This window comes from Convolutriloba macropyga, chromosome 4, assembly GCF_964194025.1.
Source record: "Convolutriloba macropyga chromosome 4, txConMacr16.3, whole genome shotgun sequence".
In the NCBI taxonomy this organism is placed as follows: domain Eukaryota; kingdom Metazoa; phylum Xenacoelomorpha; order Acoela; family Convolutidae; genus Convolutriloba; species Convolutriloba macropyga.
In genome coordinates, this window is record NC_134471.1 from 58,711,249 (window position 1) to 58,730,802 (window position 19,554).

A 19,554-nucleotide genomic window follows, 5' to 3' on the forward strand; every position below is an offset into this window, starting at 1 on the left:
CTGCCAAAATGCTTCCGATGATATGCAAAAATCTGGTGTAGTACGACCATCCATTAGTCCTTTTTTCTAATTTTTTCATCAGATTCCAAAAAAAAACTGGCAATCGATTACCCTGTGGTGAGTCAACTCCTAATGGTTGAATTTGACGGCCTAAGAATTTTCGTCGAACTAGACATGCAACCGGTTAGCATAGGGTCCGAAAAATGCAGATTAATCATTCCAACTGATCAATCTCGAAGTTGTTCAAAATGCATCAGAATTGATTGTGTAAAAAGATAACGTATTGGTAGCATCCTCCGACGTTGAGATACGTCCTGACACACTTGATCCACAGTTAACAATATTAAAAGCATATGATTTGCGTGTAAACCTAATTAATGGCAAACGACATGGAGAAAGTGCTGATTTCTCATGATATCTAGTTTTGCCTGACGGAATTCCCTCAATTGCATCAAAGATTGAAAACCTGAATGGTTCAGAAGAACCAAGAAAACTACACAGAGCTCCGAAGGATAATGGGGATGTTTTGATTTTTACTACAACTTCTTGGTTCAAGTCATCGAATGCAGATAAAGAATGCAAACAAGTCTGTTTTGGTTTTGAATACCATGGAGTCCAGTTACTACTGGCTAGCTTCCCCAGGAGTTGGAATACTTTAGCAAATTTAGAAAAATATTGCGCAAATCAGTTCTTCAGCACTATATACCACCAGATATCGTTTTGTCATTAACAACTGAGTCTTCGAAAACATTTTTTGTCGCCTTTCTACATGGCGTATCTAGTTTGGGCAAATGTCGACCGCTAGCATTTTTCTCCAGACGTTTAACTCAAGCAGAATGCAATTTTAGCACTTTCGACAAAGAACTGCTGCCAATTTTTGCTGCAACTGTTAAATTTTGTTGTGCCATAAGGAGCAGAAAAACTGTTTTTTACGGATCACAAACTGAAAGTGCGCACTTTTTATCAAATCAGTGCATCCAATAAGCACAGTTCAGGCAGTTGTATAACAGAGTATGTAGATGAAATTCCTCGTTCGTCTGGGTTGGGGAATATTGTTGCCAACTGTTCATCTCGTCTAACTGTTGATACTAAAGAATAATCTCAAATTAAATGTGGCGTCTATACCAACGTCATTAATTTGACAAGACTAAAGCAGTGACAAACAGAAGATTTGTGAGCTTAAATGATTGATGAACAACTAAACGGAGTACAAGAGGTTAAAATTGGCCCAAAAAATTACTATGTGATAAATCTCTTCTTTGGCAACCTACTTTACCTTTAAGTTCTCGCTCAACTGTTACAAGCCAGTTCTATAATTCATGTCACAGTGATTTAAAAATTTCAAAAGGGATGACAAAAATAAATTTTACATGGCCTAAAGCTGGTCAAACTATAAAATTGTGGTGCAACGAAGTTCTTGAATGCCAAAAAACAAGGTTTTTTGACACACAAAATGTTAGACAAGACAGTTTAATGACGATGCTGCCAGGTTCAGTCCTATACAAATCGACATTTCGGGTTAACTTTCAGCAGGTCCAGACTCTCATCATGGGTATGCAGTATTGCTTAACAACAAAATGACCGAGAAGGTTGAAAAAACCTGTGTTGTCAACAACGGCTAGCTTTATAAACAAAGATCTTCTGAATTCAGTTTTTTTTTATTGCGTGCCTTTATACATAACCAAAGACAAAGGTTCTAAATTCGAAGGTGAACTTTCTGAATGCTTAGCAAAACTCTTAATTTTTGTCGCCTAAAAACAACCGCTTTTCATCCTCAATCAAACAGTCAGATCGAACAGGTTCATAAAACATTTTGAGAGGATTTCAAATCAGCCTCAAGCGACTAGCCTATAGCCTTGCTCATTGTTCTGTTTGGAATTCGAAATAAACAAAAAAAAGTTTTTCTGCGTTATCAGCCACCGCTGACCTTGATGTTCTAATCCCAAATTCTGTATTCAACTGACAAATAGAAAGCATTCAATGGAGCAAATTTGTCAATCAAAGTGTTTCCAGACTGTGTCACCTCGGAAAGAAAACTAAATCGAAGAAACATTCTGAATTTTCTCATGTCTGGATGTGTGTTGATTGTGTGAAACAACCACTGGTAGTCTCTTATTCTGTTCCAATGAAGTGGTCTGTTTCAACCAATAGTTGAACACCAAAACGCACAAAAAATAAATGGTTTGAGCTATACCATTGGAGTACAAAAATTAATACTAATGTTTTTAGCAGTTAAGAAGAGCAATCAATTAAAAAATACCGCAAAAAATAGCAAAGACAACAGCAATGACGTCACACAACTAATTTAACAAAAGCGCTACTGCCACAACCTAAACGAGACACACAAGCAAGCAATGCTCACATGATGTAAAAAAATTGCCTTATCGAATTGTTTACCTATATTGTGTTGGGTTAAGAAAAGATCATGGTTCTGCACCACTTGCAACAGCACTCTCAATTTCAAGCAGGTGTTTAGATTCCAAAAAATTGGTTGGTTATTGAGCGATTGTTAATTTCTGTTGACATAATTGCAGAACCGTTATGGACCTTAAATCATTTTTTTTGTATTTGTTTCTTTCCTTTGCATTCTTATTTTTGTCTTCATTGTTTTTGATAGCTTTGATTATTTTTGATTAGTTTAGGTGATTTAGCTTGTTTGACCATTGGGCGACGTGGACTGGTTGTATGGACAAGGTACTGGTTGATTAGGACAAATTTTGGGCCGATCTCGGTTTTCGGTGGATATTCTACGGTATTCTGAGTTTTTGGCGACTTCCATAGATATTCTAAAAAAATTTGGCTAATTTGCGATTATGATGAATTTTCTGGTTTTGCAGTGCTTTGTGCCCCCGACAAACAAAACACTGAGATTTGTAGGATGAAGTTTTTTTATTGTGCAGTGTTTTGGGCCTTCAAAAATCAGGACTGGGTAAATTCTAGGAGAAATTTTCATAGTTCTTACTGTATTGAGGACCATTTAGCTATTGTACCTTTTTAAATAATGTCTTTCAATCAGAACAAAAAGATCAGGGATCAAAATTTTTGGTGATATTTGCCTGGAAAAACGTAAAATGTCCGCCTGAGAATGTGTTGAGAAAACAATTTAAAACCCAAGGAGCGCAAATTTACACCTAAACACCGTCCATTACACGTCAATCTACGGGTTAAGATTACCGCATTTTTTTTGCTGTATTTGTTTGCAAAATTTGCAGTTTTTAACGGCGAAGTTTTCCACAGCTTAAAATTTCTAATCCTACAAAATTTCTATAAAAAGTTCGAATCTTGCACAATCTGTTACGTATTCTTTACAAAAAGTTTAAGAATCTGATTCAAACTCAAAGAAAGCATCTTAACTGATAAATGGTGCAGGTGAATAGAAAATTGGTTATTATGCGGCGTGTGAAAGTTTTATGGAATACAATAGTACTTAGAAGTCATTGTATTGATTTTAATCATGTAAGAAACATATAATAGTTCAAATTAGATTCAGACACATGAGAGTCATGATTTTTATGAAACCAGGTTTTAGCTTCATAAAGTTTGTTGAAAATATTTTTTTCCAATAATATTCTGATTCGTTCCAAATACAGTGGAAAATTAAACCAATTATTTTAAATGGTATACGCGCATTTGAATAATAAGTTAGTATTCCCCATTTATTACAATGGTGACCCTTAAAAAAACCTACGCCCAAAAATGGAATCTTAGCAGCAATATTTTCCTCACGCTTTTCAAATTTACTTGCTTATTACAGGAAATGGACATAACTTAATCTTTGCTCTAATCATTTGCTGCTATAGAGGAGAAACGTTGCCTACCTTGTCTGATCTTTTTCAAACATAAATCGCCAAGTTTCATTGTTTTCTGGTTTTGCATTCTTTCATCTCATCTGTTTTTTTTATTTCTGCCTTCTTCCAAAAGTCTGATTTTTTGGTCGGTTTTACTCGGAACAACCATACTTTAAATCGAAAAAGGTGCAAATGGTTAATATTCTTTTTTATTTCTTTTCTATCCTAGCCAATGATTCAACGTAAAAACCCCAAAATTTTAAAACTTGGCGTTTAATTTATACCAGAGCTTTGCTTGAGTCAACTTAAAAAGTATTGTCAATTCAATGCGTAGAGCCAGCATAATTTTGCGTCAAATTCATCTTTCATCGTATCTAATTTTGCAATTTTGAGGGTAATTGTTTTTAAATCTTTGCTTGAAATTAATGTAGCTCTGTCATAAAATTGTGTTTCTGAGCGTCCCGCTCACATAAATTTGGTGTTTTTAGAGGTTGATCTTACATAGTTGCTGGGTCTGTAAGCGCTTTTTTTCCATAATATCAAAGCCAACATTTTTGTAAAGTGAAATTTGTTTTTTTGCCGGTTTGGGATTCGCAAAGCTGATTGTTTTGTTGCTTTCATCCGCGTTCTTTGGTTAGAAGATAACGAAAAAAAACTCGCATAAATCTTCCGGCGACAATCTTGCAGGAGGTTAGTTCTTCGAGTCTTTCAGATGGAGGTCCACGCTTCGACAAAAATCGAGAGTAACACTGCATGATTTACGGTTAGAAAAGCAAACTTTTCAGAACTCTAAGAACTGCTCTCGGTTCACATGAAACAGGGAGTTGTTAATTGAACCCCTCACAGAAAAAGCATAAGAGGCGAACAAAGTTATGGCAAAGTAATTGCCTTTTCTGCAGAACCTGCAGAAAAAGTATTTACAAGCAAAAATAATAAAAGGCGACTAAAATACAAAAAGTTTGTCTTGTTTTGATTTTTTTGGGAACTAGAAAACTGAAATCTTACTTGCTTGCACACCAATTTTCTTTGATCTGCTTTTAAAATCCAGAGCGATTCATCAAAATTATCTGCAGTGAATGTGCACGTACGTATATCAAGCAGACCTGCAGACATTTCAGTACTTAAAAAAACGAACATCAAAAGTTGGATTCAATTGTCGGACAGCTTGTAAGTGATCTCTGCAGATCTTTGAAAACCTTCTCATGAAAAGTAATTGATCAGTGCAGCATTGCAAGAAAAGGAATGACTTTTGAAGTGCTTCATAAGTGGCAACGGAGCAAGAAAAATTAACAGGGAGGTAAACGACAATAAAATAGTTGTAGGTAGTTCTACATGTATTGACGTTCGTGGAAGTTAGCAAACTAGCAAAATTGGAATTGGAAGCAATATTGTTAAGTGCGAAATGTAATTTTGCAGACAACGGGTTGAATGTGGAGGAAACCTAAACTTTCAAGAAACCGAAAAGCTGAATTGTAGAGAGAGAGAGAGAGAGAGAGAGAGAGAGAGAGAGAGAGACAAAGACTTATTTCTCAAAAAGAGCCATCAACTATAAATTTATTAAAAAGCTCAAATTTTTATCTTCGTACAGAAATGGTTATTAAAACACATTCTAAAAGTTTTACAGGTATAACATTGACAACATTTATATAACGAAGAGTTACTATCAGGAGAAAGTGATTCAAGCTTACAGATAAGACACCAACGAATGACTGAAATTGACGGAGATTTTAAAAAGTCTATGATTCCGTGTCGCTGTAGGAAATTAGTTGGAATAAGGACATGCTCAAAATATGCATTATTATTAGTTTTAGTGAGATGTTTAAAATGAAACAACTTGCATGAGAAAGAACGAATATTATCAATTTTGAGTTTTTTTTAAAAAAAATTCCCAACATGAGCATCATACTTTCTTTTGAGAAGTTGGATAAAAATTGTGAGGTCCAGTAATTGCAGCTGAAAACGTAGGGATAAAATTTATTAACACGGAGTAACTCGACATATGAAAATCTGTTGCCAAATTTCCATGTAAAGCACCATGCTTGAAATCTGTCGAGCTTTATCATCAAGGAATTATCAGCGTGACTTCCACAAAACAAGATCGATTAAACACAACAGCGACAAAAACTATACTTGATGTTGCTGTGCTGTCAGCATTGAACAGAACAGACACTTTAAGTCGATAAAAGGCTTGTCTAGAAGACACAGGCTTGGCATAAGCATGTCAATTCCATTTGAAATTCTTGTAATTTATTATACCAAACGCCTTATATGAGTTCAGAGTTTCAATGGTTTTACCACACAGAAAGAAAATAGTCTTCACAGAATATATAAACATAAGACTCTACTATTAAATATCATGTCTTTCCCAAAATTCCACTGCTGCAGTTAGACCACTACACAAATTCAGGAATTCAATTAAAAAATTCTCAGATCATCCGCAAAACGATAAGGAATACAGTCTTAAAAATACTATCTAAATCGTTTGTGAAAATCAAGATTAAGAGCACACTGAGAAGAGAACCCTGAGAAACTCCACTGCGATTTAGTAAGGATTTTGAAGGAACACCAAATATAATCACTCTTTGACAAAGATCAATAAGGTAAACAAAAATAGGGACAAAATTGAGTCATGAGAACGAAACATTCCCAGTTTGTGCATGAGAATAGTATGAAGAACTTTATCAAACACTTTCTGGTAACCCAGATAGACGATATCAAGACAAGAGTACTCTTAAACATTTGCAAATAGTCTCTAAATAATCTAGCAGTTGGGTTAATGGGATTTTTCTGGATTGGAAATCAAACTGTTTGGGATTAGGAAAATATCTCAAATTTTGATGAAAAATTTCAAATACTAGCTTATCAAAAATAGGGGATATATTCGATATCAAATTAACCGGATGATGATTCTCAATGCAATTTTTCTTGTCCCTGTCATGAAAAAGATGAACAATATCAATTTTCCATTGAAAAAGAAATTAAGGCGTAACTAAAATTGTATTAAAACCGATAAAGAACAGGGACCCGAAAAGAGCAGGACAGTTAATGAGCAGTTGTCCAAGTAAACCGTTGTATGTCTTATACCTAGCTGTTTTGTACTAGATATGAGGCCTCGTAATTTCCTTGAAGTAATACTTGAAGTAATAGAATTGGAAATCTTCAATTAATAAAACACGTCAGGTAGAAAATAAAAGACAAGCTTCATATTGAGATGATTCTAATTGAACATAAATGAGAAAAAGTATTGAAAGTTTTTGGTAGTTGAGATTTTGACAAATAACAAACAGAAATGAGAAGCATAGCAGTGGGGATATAGGCTGTTCAGAAGTGAAAGACAATTTCGCAAATCACCTGTATTCGATCGATTGATAAAAACAGACTATTTCAAGTTCAAAAGACTGTTGCAGTTAGACTCTTGTGGCCTCCAACTTCTCAAGATTTTTTGGTGTAGGGTTATTGAAACACCGGTTCGTTTCGATACAAAAGCCGGTAAGCTTTTAAAGTCATTACAAAAATGTATTCTAACGAAAAATGTAAATGGTCTCAAAATCACGTAGACGTGCAAGAAGACACTGATTGTCACTAATCGAGCAATTTCTCAGAACAGATACAATGTGTGTCTGATAGCCAAAGGCGCTTGATAAATTATTTTCCAATATATTGCCCTTATCATGCTAGGCGGATAAAACTAGCGGCATCAAATTATTGGCGCATATTTCAACAAACTCAGACTAACGGCAATTCGTACAAGTCACTGTCTCTTAATCCTAACCAAGCATAATTAAATCACCTAGTACGTAGCTAAATAGCTCATAGTCTGAGCTGCAGGTAAGACCTGCATTTTTATCAGTGAGGAACGCAATTGATTCATTTACACTGTCATTCAGAACACTGCCAATAGATGGAAGACAAAAGAAAACGAATTGATAAATATATCCATGGGACATAACTAAATCTACAGCCAAAGAAAAATTACATCTAGAAGGCAATGACATTATATAGATGTCCAATCGTAAATTAATTGAAATAAGAATAGTAAAACCAACACCGATGAAGCTAGACCTGTCCATTTGAGAGGAAACATTAAAACAGTTGCATAGGGACAAAAAGCTGTCATCTAGAGAACCGTCGTGCAATCCTTTGGTCAAAAAGGCAACATCAACATGATTAATAATGCATAAATTCACAAACTTAGTGCACTTTTCAATAGCAGACAAATTCACAAGAGCTGACATTTTGTTGAAAAGCTAAAGTTTTTAGGAGTTGTTGAACGTACTTTTCAGGAGTATTTTCAGGATTTTTGTAAAACAGAACAGTCCTTTTCGCAATAATGTCAAACACATTCTACGATAAAGTTGTCTTCACAAAACTGGCCAATCACGTTTGACTTGGTAAACAGTTTTAACACTGTCGCGGATCTCATCGACAGTGGTAGAAAAAAGATCAAAAATGTCTTTCCCTAGCCTAAGCTAACTATCGCATTCCCGTAAAATACACATAAAATAATTTTTCTTCAGTTTACGAACTGAAGATACAATGTCATCACTTTTGATAAATTCGTCAATCGTAGGAGATTAATGGGGCTTTGTGCATTCGATCTTGCTAAAATTGTCAACTGAGTTAGCTTTGGAGGCATCACGGCTCCCAACCAGATTAGATATCATTACCTATTAAAGTCAGGCCTATAACTCAGCTGATTACCACTGTAATCAGTAACTTGAGAGCAGAGAAAACTATTTGGATTTTGTTTAAGCTGCTTCAGGTGTATTGAATCTCGTTATCACTCAACTGTAAATCGAGTAGAATTCAAGGGTTATCCCGCTCTTATCCAATTCGAGCACAGTTAACTGAAATGCTACTTATTAAAAAGAAAATGAACTCTCTATTTCATAAGTTTATCACAACAATTAGGTCGGCCAAATTGTAAGGTGCGGGCAAATTTTCCATTGAAAATGCATCACTTAGAAATTATACATTGCTCTGAGTCGAAAACAAGTCGAATTATAAAAATTGCGGTAATTTAAAAAGTTTGCATCAACATTACACTCTCGTGACAATAGCTGCAAAGTTTTCTCCTTTGAAGATTAACAAGTATTTTTAAAATCAGACAGTCTACAAATTATTATAAAGTGTGCCAGGGACTCCAGTCATTCAAAAGGATCTCTCATAGTAAAAACCCGAGCTCGGTCAGCGGTTCAGAAGAAGGAATTCAACAACAAAGAAAGAATTCAACGATAAATTGACAGATTGTGTGACAGCAGAAAAGCCAACAAAACAGCTGCTTTACGAACATCAGCTGAAAACACAATTTCTTACTCTTTTTTTTTTAAAAAAAACTGCCAGCACCAGACTCATTACTCATAATACAGAAGGATGGTCAAAAGTTTTGCCAAAACTCCTCCGTGGATGGTCCCGCAGACCCTTGAACTTCAAACGCTAAAGGTTGAAACAAATAACCTTCTTCAAGAAGTCCTTTATACTTGGCATTCTGTTTTCCCCGGCTTTCACTGCAGCAGTTCCGGGGATACCAACCGAGCCAGCAGACAAATGCCTGGGAGCCCAGGAATCCACAACGGTTACATCCCACAAAAAAGGTTGCCTTGTTCCCAGTGTACAAGAGATATACCATCAGGTCTTTTGATGTCGGTTCTGTAGAGATGAGCTGCTTCTAACACAGAAGAATTAAAAATAGAGGCTGAAATTCGTTTAAACAGGTGGTTCAAATTAGCGTGTCATGAGAATTTAATTGAACTCCTTACACAAGAAAGCCCATGCAGACCCGAGTTACTTTTCACTTTTTTACCACCAACACAGTGAGTCTAGCAAATTTTGCACCCAAGCAAAGCCGTACAGAAATTCTCAAATATTGATTTGACAACTTAAGATTAAAGTTTTGGCAAGGTATTACATTAAGCCATCATGACGGATATTTATGTTGATAGGCATTTAACCGTTTCACTCATGTGTTCCAAGGGTTCATTCGCAGTAACAGGTGTTTCAAGGGTTCCCGTTACTGCAGACCACTCTTCCAGACGGGAATTGAAGTTTTTGTCTTCGAACTGTTCTCCGAAGTCCTGTTCCAGTGATTCAAGGGCACCTACTTCTGAAACTAAAAAAACGGGAAGAGCGAGTAGTTGCGCAGAAGAAACACCTAAATCACTCTGCGAGGACGGAAGAACTGACTTAGTGAAAAGAGTATTAGAGAAACACACATTTGTTACTTTCCTTATAGTTTTTTTCCAAAGGTAACTATACTGTTTCAGTAGGTCTGTTTCAGCCAAACAGGTATTTGTTCTCAAAAAACACATCAATTTATGCATGCTAAAAGAGTTTTGCAGTCAATAGAAACCATAGTGTGCGTCTAGATGCTAAACAGAGTTTGATCTTTTATCAATTTTTTCAATTTAGTAGACAAAAAGGTTGCGCTTAACTGCATCTCCAATCGGGGAACGCAAACTGGTCTTTAGAAGTCACTTTTATTCCCGCACACATTTTTTAAAATTGTAGCAAAATTGGATTATGGTGCGTGAAAGTTGGATCTTTCAATAAACAGAGCTTACGTTTTGCAAATCTTAGACTTTAATCACGATCTTGTTCAGAGCTTAAAAGCCGCTTATGATCTTTCAACACAATTTTGTAATCGTCGGCAAAATTTCCATCGTCTAAGTACCAATTATTAATTTTCGGCTTAACAACATTCACAATTACTTGCATTAACTCTGCAAAAAGGGAGGGACTTCGTGATCCCCCGGTTGCGTCTTCTTTTCAGATGAGGAGATTGTATCGACGTAAATTAAGAAACTAGGCTTGCTGTAGGCTGAAAAAGCAAAACGATACCCACTGGGTCTTTTAGCATGCGCATGTTTTAACATATTCTTGTGGTTCAGGGAACTATATGCATTTTAAAAATCCAAATTTGCAAAACATAAGTTTTAGGAGGCGGCTCTTCAAGAATGTTTCGGAAGTGATGGGCAGCGATCTCGTCTACCTTGCGAGTGCCACATCCAAAATTGGTTTTTCCAAATTATTCCTTTCGTTCATCTGAGACTTTCGCTCCAGTGAACATTGCAACGGCTCTCCTCAACATGTTGCCTATCGCAATGGGCCGCAGACCATCATCCTTTTAACTAACGCGATTAATTCAGCTCAAAAGAAAAAAAGTCTAACGTTTTCTGGGATTTTGTTATTTGAACTTATATTCACCAGTTTCGTTAGACTTTTCAAAAATTCGAGCCCAGCGCTTACATTAGACTTACACAAAAGATCTTTCAAAACTCGAGGAGCCCAGCCATCGGCGCCAGCCCCAGACCCATAAGGAAAAGATGCTATACATTTGGAAACGTCGTACTCGCTGGCTATAATACTGTCTATATTTTCAAGGAAAGGAATATTGACAGAAGTTCGCTTCGGAAGTTGAGCAAGCAATTTCTCATAGTTGTCAGTGTAACAAGGTGCAAAAAAATCATCAGCGCTAGCCAATCTTATTCCCGCTTTTACATTGTCTTCATCTAATTCAGCTGAAATAAATTTAGTACGCTTTTCAAAGTTCGAGACGTTTTTTACCGTGCGTCCTTTGTATCAGCAGTCGGCAAGGTCAGATTATTGCATCGTACTTTTGGTTGATTACAGAACTGATACTGTTATTTTTTAACCGATCTTTTCGGTTGACACAAAAAAATTAAGCAACTACGACACATTCTGATTGTATCATCAATTTTTCAGTTAAGCTGTTAGCCACAGGAGTACGTGAATATTTAGGAACTCTTTTCAACAACCCAGCTTTTGAGGCTTTCTCCGCACTCTCAAGGGTGAGCTTATTAGAACACGCAGGATCTATTAACCGAACGTTGGAACATTTTACACACTTGTAAATTTCCAGTTTCTCACTTTCACAGAAATTTGATTTTACGCAAACACCATGGTAGCAAGTTTTGCAAAAATTGCATTTAATCAATATTAGAATTCCAGATGGAATAGAGCAGTTTTCGGCCTTGCACAAAACGCTGTCTCTCTTTGGCATCGCTTATAAGTAAAGGAGTAAAAACGGGGAAAAAAGAAGCATACCCGAGGCAAAAGGCCCTAACAAAAATGCAACTGTAAAAATCTTTATCACTAAACCGACTGTAACAGTAAAAAACAAGGCTTAAAAACAATACATTATAAAAAGGAACGGTCTCTCCAGTTTCCAGTCGATGGAGAAAGATTTAGTCCAACTGTCGAGACAAAACAGCCACAGAGGATTCCGACGATATTGATCGGGACAACAAAAAGGCTCAAGTGTAAAAGGAGAAAGGTCAATATGATCATTTACAATCCTGAAACTATTTAACTAGTTTATCACACCAATTAGGTTGAAAATTAAAGTGCCTAGAAGGCATGATTTGTTCTTACTACTGTTTACGGCGACCAAAAAACTTCCATTTACGGTGCCTTCCGTTTTCGAGAAGATACAAACAGATCCAATGAGTTGGATATTAAGTGCTACCATTAAGTGTACCTCATCTGCAGCCGTTTTTAACGGGGGGGGGGCTTCTCTCTTACGCACGCACCACTGCTGATGACAATCCTAAGAGACGTCAGCAGCACCACCTATCATATTTTTTCCAAAGATAAAGCCATCGTTAGACCTAAAACGTTTATCCGAAGGTAGTCCGGACATGTTTGTTTGCAGATGACTCCTCACTGTATCACGCATGCGGTAGTGTTATCGCTGCCTGGTTATGCGCTGCCTTTAACTCGTTTTGCTTTATTGTTAGATTTTAGGGGCTCTGTTTTTCTTAGACCTTGTTTTGTATCACTCAGCTAATAGTTCTTTGAACTTGAGTGATGTCAACATGGTCAAAGATATAAAGTGCCTCATGCAAGTATTTGATAATGTATAATTTTACCTATGGAGAGTAATTTACATAATTTCGATATTATTTAAACTTGACTGCGATTGCAATGTTGTTTTGAACTTATTTACGTGCATATTTGATTCTAGTGTGATTTACGTTTCTTCTCTGCTATAATGAACGAACAAAATTGTCTAAATTTTAATTATTTCACAATTGAGACAGAGTGTAAATACTCGTAATCTGGACCTCGAAAGTTTAGTCGTCTCGCGAGCAAGAAAACGTATAACGGAAAACAAATAATATGCACCCACTAGGCTGGGGTGGTACAAACGGAAAGGATCCTTATATTAAAATTTTAAAAAGTATGTTTTTTTTCGGATTAAAATTAATCCATTGCGTGTTTTGTAGGGTTAAGTATCAAGTCACATCCAGATGCAGTGATTGAATGTCCAGAAGGGGAGTCAGACATCCAGTTTGCACTTCCCATGCACACCTGGGTCACCTTTGCTTACAAATTGTTTGCGGTTAAGAGCTCTGACGTTGAAAAATCGATAGTTTCAAACGCAAGTAAACTAAGCCAATTCGTAATTCAACAAACAAAAAATAAAATTATCTCGTTCAATTTGTCATTTCCTTCAACGGGTAACTTCTTGATCGAGTTGTATGCCACAGCAGAATCGCTCGAAAAAGATGCAAACAAAAAAGCCAGTTTCATGAACCATGTGTGTTCGTACATCGTCAATTGCACAAAGGCAAAACCGAATTGCCAGGCGTTGCCGAAAACAGCATCATTGAAGGGATTTGGACCAGGTTAGAATGTTTTTATAGCTGCGCAGCTTTAAGCTGAGCGTAGCTATATTGCGGTGTTCTTGGTTTCTTTGCAATCCAAAGTCGATTGGTGATTTTATCTACGTTGGAGTATCAAAAGGAGCGAAAAGTCGTGTAGTTATGAAGAGTATGTTTTTTCCACGTACCTTTAAAGTGGAGTGAGAAGTTTTTGAACATATTTTAGGTTTTAGAAAGCAAATTTTTCATTTCACGTGCGCCAATTTGACTGCTGTTTTAGTATTTTTCTCTTTAGTGCTATTAATATGATACATATGTGTTTTAATGGTGCCTATTTACAAGTGATTGAACTCATCGGCGGGCTAATAATACTTTTTTTAAGTTTGACAGTATTTGTTGTATTAAAATATTGAAAATTTGATGTTTGCCCCCTTTTTACTGATATATCTGTTGTGCTAGAACCTATTATCCTTTATGACCGTATCATCGGTTCTTAATCAGGCGTAAATTAACGTAATTAATTACCATTGAATGGTAGGCATTTATTGTATACATGTGTCTTTTTTTAATTGCCGCAAGGCGATAGCTGGGGCTATTATTGGCCTCTTGTTTTATTTCGTCAGCAGGATTTTTGTTACGACCTTATGACGTCACAATCATCACTTCACATCTCCTTGTTTTTGTTCATTTGTTTTTGCAATTTGAAAGGAATTGCGTGCTTGAGGTCATTTTTCATTCTTGGAGTGTTTTTGTTTATTCAAGTGATTTTTTGGTCACACGTGACATACCTCACTCAAAAATGACTTCCTTATTCTGAAATTGAATTTTCTCTACTTTAATTCAACGAGTTAGGGTGAAATGTGTGCGTGTCACTCTAACTAAAGGGTATTTAAGGGCAGCCGATAGAAGCAGCAATACCTTGAACAGATTCTTAATCAAAATATAACGTCTCAGCATTGAAAAAAGAAATTATTTTTGGTCTTTGTCTATTTTTTCCCTTTTCGAGACTGCAGATCTGCGGAGCTATTGCGGTTATTTTCTGGCACTCTTCCAGCTATGTTTATGCAAATTTTTTGCTTACCTTTTTTGCGCTTTTCTAGAATAATCGTGTTTTTTCACTCACTTTTTCAATCAAAACCGATTGTTAGAGATACGATGACAACGCTGTGATAGCTGAGTGGTTAATGCCTCCGTCGAGGTGAAGGAACCGGAATCAGGAGGCCGGGGTTCAGACCCTAACTTTGTCTGAGGTTTTGCTTCCTTGAAAAAAATTTTTTGCACCGCCTGTCATTCGAAAACAATTTATCAACGTTAATCGGTTTGTTTGTGTTTGAGTTTAGGGCTAGTGGTTTTCATGAATAGACACTATTTGATCTCAATTTTTAAAATGATTTGTGACTTTTGTGAATGTGTGTTGTGCAGCTCTCTTATTTTGCTAATACGATTTATACAGTTTTATTTGTTTCAGTTCAAAATTAACTCTTTCTATGACTTTGACTTCCATCGTTTTCAAGAAAAATCAAATTTTTTATAGTGTTACGAGTTTCTAATGCTCAATTTGTTGTCTCATATCTTTTTCTCCTTTATGATGAGTCTCATCGGTTGCTAAAGATGCCTAAATAAATCAAATTAAGCGTTTGTTTTTAGTTGTATTTTTTTTTACTTATACGCTGTCCGTTTTTTAAGTCTGACTGGATTTCTTAAATTTGTTTGTAATTTTCTGTTACGCTGTTCCATCTCTTAATCTCATTAATGGCCACTTGGTAGGCAACTAATGGGTATTAGATAGTTCTAATTAATGGCTTGAGTTCGTAGCAATCGGTTTTAAGATTGTAACAAGATTGTAAGGTTGTTGTTTTGTGTGTTCATTCTAAGTACGTATAGAGTAATATATTCAAAATTTTTGCTGTTTATGGGGATTCTTGAAATACTAAATATTGGAAAAAGAAGTTCTCTCTTTGAAATCAGCATGGGATTTGTTGACAATCTTAGTTTGATGTTGCTGCAAATATATAAATTGTCAGTCATCAGTTAACTCAATGCGTTGGATTGCTATTCAGGATTTGTCTAGCTACGGCTTTTTATTTCGTCGTCTGACGTTCTTCTTTGGTTCTACATATAGTCAACAAAGCTGAAAAAGTCCAATTAACTGAGTGACTTCTTCCTCTCACAAACGGCATTTGCGCACGTGTTGTTTCTCACTCTCTCTTGCAAAAGTTTTTAGGTCATTCGTGGGATTAGATTTTGATCATACGTGATTTCCATCACTCAATAAAATGATTTTTGCGCTTAAAATTTAAGTTTAATTTGAATAAGCTTAAGGTCATAGGAACTCATTTGTGTAATAAAGGTGCCTTATAAAAAGACTTCAGCGGAATGATTTTTAACAAATTTTTTAATTTATCGCGGAATGTATTGTGAGCTGCGTTGAACATTTTCTACACTCTGTTTCTATCGCATTATGCGGCACGTTTCTGATTTTAATTCTGATGAAAGATTTCTGATATACGCCGCAGCTTTGGGATTAAATTGTTCTTTTTAAACGTTCTTCCTTATAAATGTTTGCCTAGGTATTGACGCCATTCGCAAAAGCCTTGTCCCTCTAAGCCATCAAAGCGGTGTTATTATAACAACAACAGGACAAGTTGAAGTCCGATTCAGAATGGAAAACGGAATGGTCGACTTCGCTCATTTCCTACACAGCAACCAATACAGTGATGATAAGTTAGAAAACTATTGCGTTCACAGAATTGTCAATGACGAAGTCATCTTTTCAGTTAATTTACCGACGAGTGGTGATTATACTTTGGACATTTTTGGTGAACTTGAATCTGCCGAAGATACAAAATCCTTGCCACATATTTGCAGTTACCTTATAAAATGTACAAAACCTGGGATTATAAATCCACCATTTGCCAGTACCCTGGATAGCATGTTTGGTTTAAGAACGGACAAAAAGTATATGGACAAGAAGAAACTAAAGGTCAACCCGCAAGATCCGTTTATCATCACAGATACGGGTGAGGTCACGATTGAGATCGAGTCGGATCCTAGTATTACATTTCAGGGAGCGCTCGAGTATCGAACCCCTGATAACGAGACAATGGCAATGAACGATTACGTGTTTTTCGAACGCGCGAACAACGTAGGCAAGTTAATGCTGTCGTTACCAAAAGCGGGTTTTTACCGACTTGGAGTCTTTTCAAGGGAAAAGGAGAACCAGGACGCCGATCCGGTTGAGATTTTCAACTACATGATCAACTGTACTTCAGCGCATGAAGATTTGATTCAGTATCCTGTTCCATTTGCAAACTGGACTGAAGAATGCGTTTTGTATGAACCAAAACAAGGTAACTTGTCTAATAAAATCAAAAGCATTAAAATGTTTAACCTTGAAAAAGCTCTGGTCATGAAAATTTCAATACATGGAGAGGATTTTGAGCCTGGCCCTTTACATAGCAAAATGCAGACTAACAGGAGGATAGGCGAACAAGTTCACTTTCTTGATTAGATGCTATAAAATTCAGTTTGTAGATTTTTTAAAATCTGAAACATGTAAATTAAAATAACCACTTGGTTAATGTTACATGTTATAAATTTATTAATCAAACATTATTATTTTCTAATTCATAACAAAGTAAGGTTCCGTTTTCTTAAAATAGTTTAATAAAAAATATGTTTGAATCCTGCACCCCTTCGTGTCATTTAAGCATTTCCGCTGTAACTTTTTGTTTAAATTTGGTCTGCGACGTTTCTTTTCTAATTGTAATTGGAAGTGTGTTCTATTTTCAAATAAAGTTACAAACAATTGAACCATTACTCCATTTTGACTTACATTTTTGTTCTAAGAAAAGGTTATGGGTTCGTTTGTTTGCAATAATTGGCACGTTTTCCAAAAATCTGAAATGTTTAATAGAGAGATTTCTTGTTTGTTGGAGAATATTGAAAAACTTGTTTAATGACACCCGTATTATTTGGAGCTCTGCTGGAAGAATTTTAGTCTCCAGAAGTAGATCTCTGGCAGTATCGTATTTGGTTTTCATAAAACAAACTTTTATGCCCCAGTTTATCTGTTTATTAATTCTGTCAATAGAGTAAGATGGTAAATTTTGAAAAAAAAATCGCATTAAAATCTTAATGAGATAAAACTAGATATTCAAAAAGATTCTTGTTTTTAACGGTACCTGATAACGAACCAAATATAATGAGCTGATTGCTGAAGCCATTTTACTGATAACCTTATTTAGTTGATTTTGGTATGTCAGTTCCCTGTCAATTATTACACCTAAATATCTAAGTTTTTCAGATGCTACCAATCTGTGTCCTTTGAAAGCGACAGTTTCAATGATTGGCAATTTTTCATTCCTGAACACCATTAACTCCGTTTTTTCCTCATTCAAGGTTAACCTGCTTTGTTTCATATATTGATCTGTCCTGTTTAATGTATCTTCAGCTATTAGCTGCAAATTTGCTTCATTCTTTGCATGACATCACAATTCGTTGATACAGTTTCACTGAAGTTGTTGACAAAGTATAAAAATTAAAGGCCCTAAGACAGTTCCCTGAGGAACACCGTGATTTATGACAACCCAATCTGATTTTGCTATCCCATTTTTTACACACTCTTTTCTATCACAAAGGAAGGAGTTTAATAACATTCTTGCATTCTCTCCAATTCCATACCTTTTTATTTTGTTCATAAAAACATCTATAGATATTGAGTTGAAAGCCTTTGCTAAGTCCAAAAAAGTGTGACAACTATTTCGTTTTCGTCAACGCATTGGTTTATTTTTCAGTTAATGAAATGATAGTATCGAGACAGGACTTCTGCTTTTGAAATCCGAATTGATTCTTGTTAATCAGACCATTAAGAGTTAGGTGTTGAGTTATTTGTTCAAGTAGTAATCGCTCAAAAATTTTGCTAGAGTTGGTGTGACTGATATGGGTCGATAGTTTTCTGGTTCTAGTCGGTCTCTTTTCTTATAAACAGGTGGAACATGGGCTGTTTTCAAAATATCAGGAAACGTGTTTTTGTTTATACATTCATTGACGACAAATTGTAAATGAGTTCCAATAGACAGTTTACTGTCTTTTAGCGCCCATGCTGGTATATAGCCCGGTCCGGGCGATTTATGCTTAGGTAGATTATCAATAACATTATACAATTCTTTTCTGGTGACTGGTCGGAAGCTAAATTCCGGTCCCTCAAATGTTAGGGAAGAATGATTTGGAGAAACGTCTTTGCCTTCGTATAATCCGAGCCTCGCAAAACAGTTATTAAGAATATTGGCAATCTTTCTGTCATCCTCAACAAAATGACTACCTTCCCTTAATTTGTCAATTTTTCCAATGTAGGGTCATAACAATTATACATTTGTGGGCTCGGAAGGCTTGAAGCCTTTGATATTTCGAGATGCCCAATATTGAGAAGAAGGATGCTGATAGTAAAATTTTAGGAAGGTTACTTATGTTCATCAGAAGTGTCTGCCGGTATCTTTTATAGATGGCTGTAACTTTTCCATCTTAATACATCGTAACAGTGGGCGATACTTACTTGTACTTAATCCTTTTAAGTGGAATTTAAGTCGGAACTACATTGGTTCAAAAGAGGTATATATTGGTACCAGTGGATGCTTGTAATTGTCAACAAAATATGCGTTTGTAACTTCTATACTGAGTTTATCCTGTGCCAATCTAGGACTGCTTCCATTTGACGAGGAAATCAACTTCTCAGTCACGATACCCAAGGCCACCTCAGTGTTCGTGGTGAGACCGGGAGAGGCGAATGAGGAATACGAGAAAGTGTGTCCCCTTGTGAAGTCAGCCGAGGATGCAGACACATGGGAAGGCAGTATCAAGACTGGAATCAACACTGGTGACCTTCAACTCGCTGTTATGTACGACGATGCCGATAATCCACAGGGCCTGCTCAAGTTCGAGGTTGGTGATTATACCACAACTTGAGTATCAATTGTAACTGATACTAATGAGTCAAACTATAATTATTTTGAGACCACGTCTGTACAAGGTTTTTCAGTTGTCTAACAAAACATTACATAATTCTAATGGTACACAAATGACATTGCCGTTCTCTCAGAGGACTTCTCTAACAAAAGTAGAAAAGGATAGAAAGTTTTAACATC

General features: G+C 36.0%; 1 protein-coding gene across 1 annotated transcript in view; it reads left to right on the top strand.

Moving 5' to 3' along the window:
* Window positions 1-19,554, top strand: part of LOC142337789 (uncharacterized) — an 80,253-nt gene that overhangs the window by 45,454 nt on the left and 15,245 nt on the right. The window contains exons 6-8 of the mRNA XM_075387307.1: window positions 13,034-13,435; window positions 15,982-16,761; window positions 19,110-19,351. Of these exons, the coding sequence (XP_075243422.1) occupies window positions 13,034-13,435; window positions 15,982-16,761; window positions 19,110-19,351 (1,424 nt within the window). The remainder of the gene's footprint in view (window positions 1-13,033; window positions 13,436-15,981; window positions 16,762-19,109; window positions 19,352-19,554) is intronic.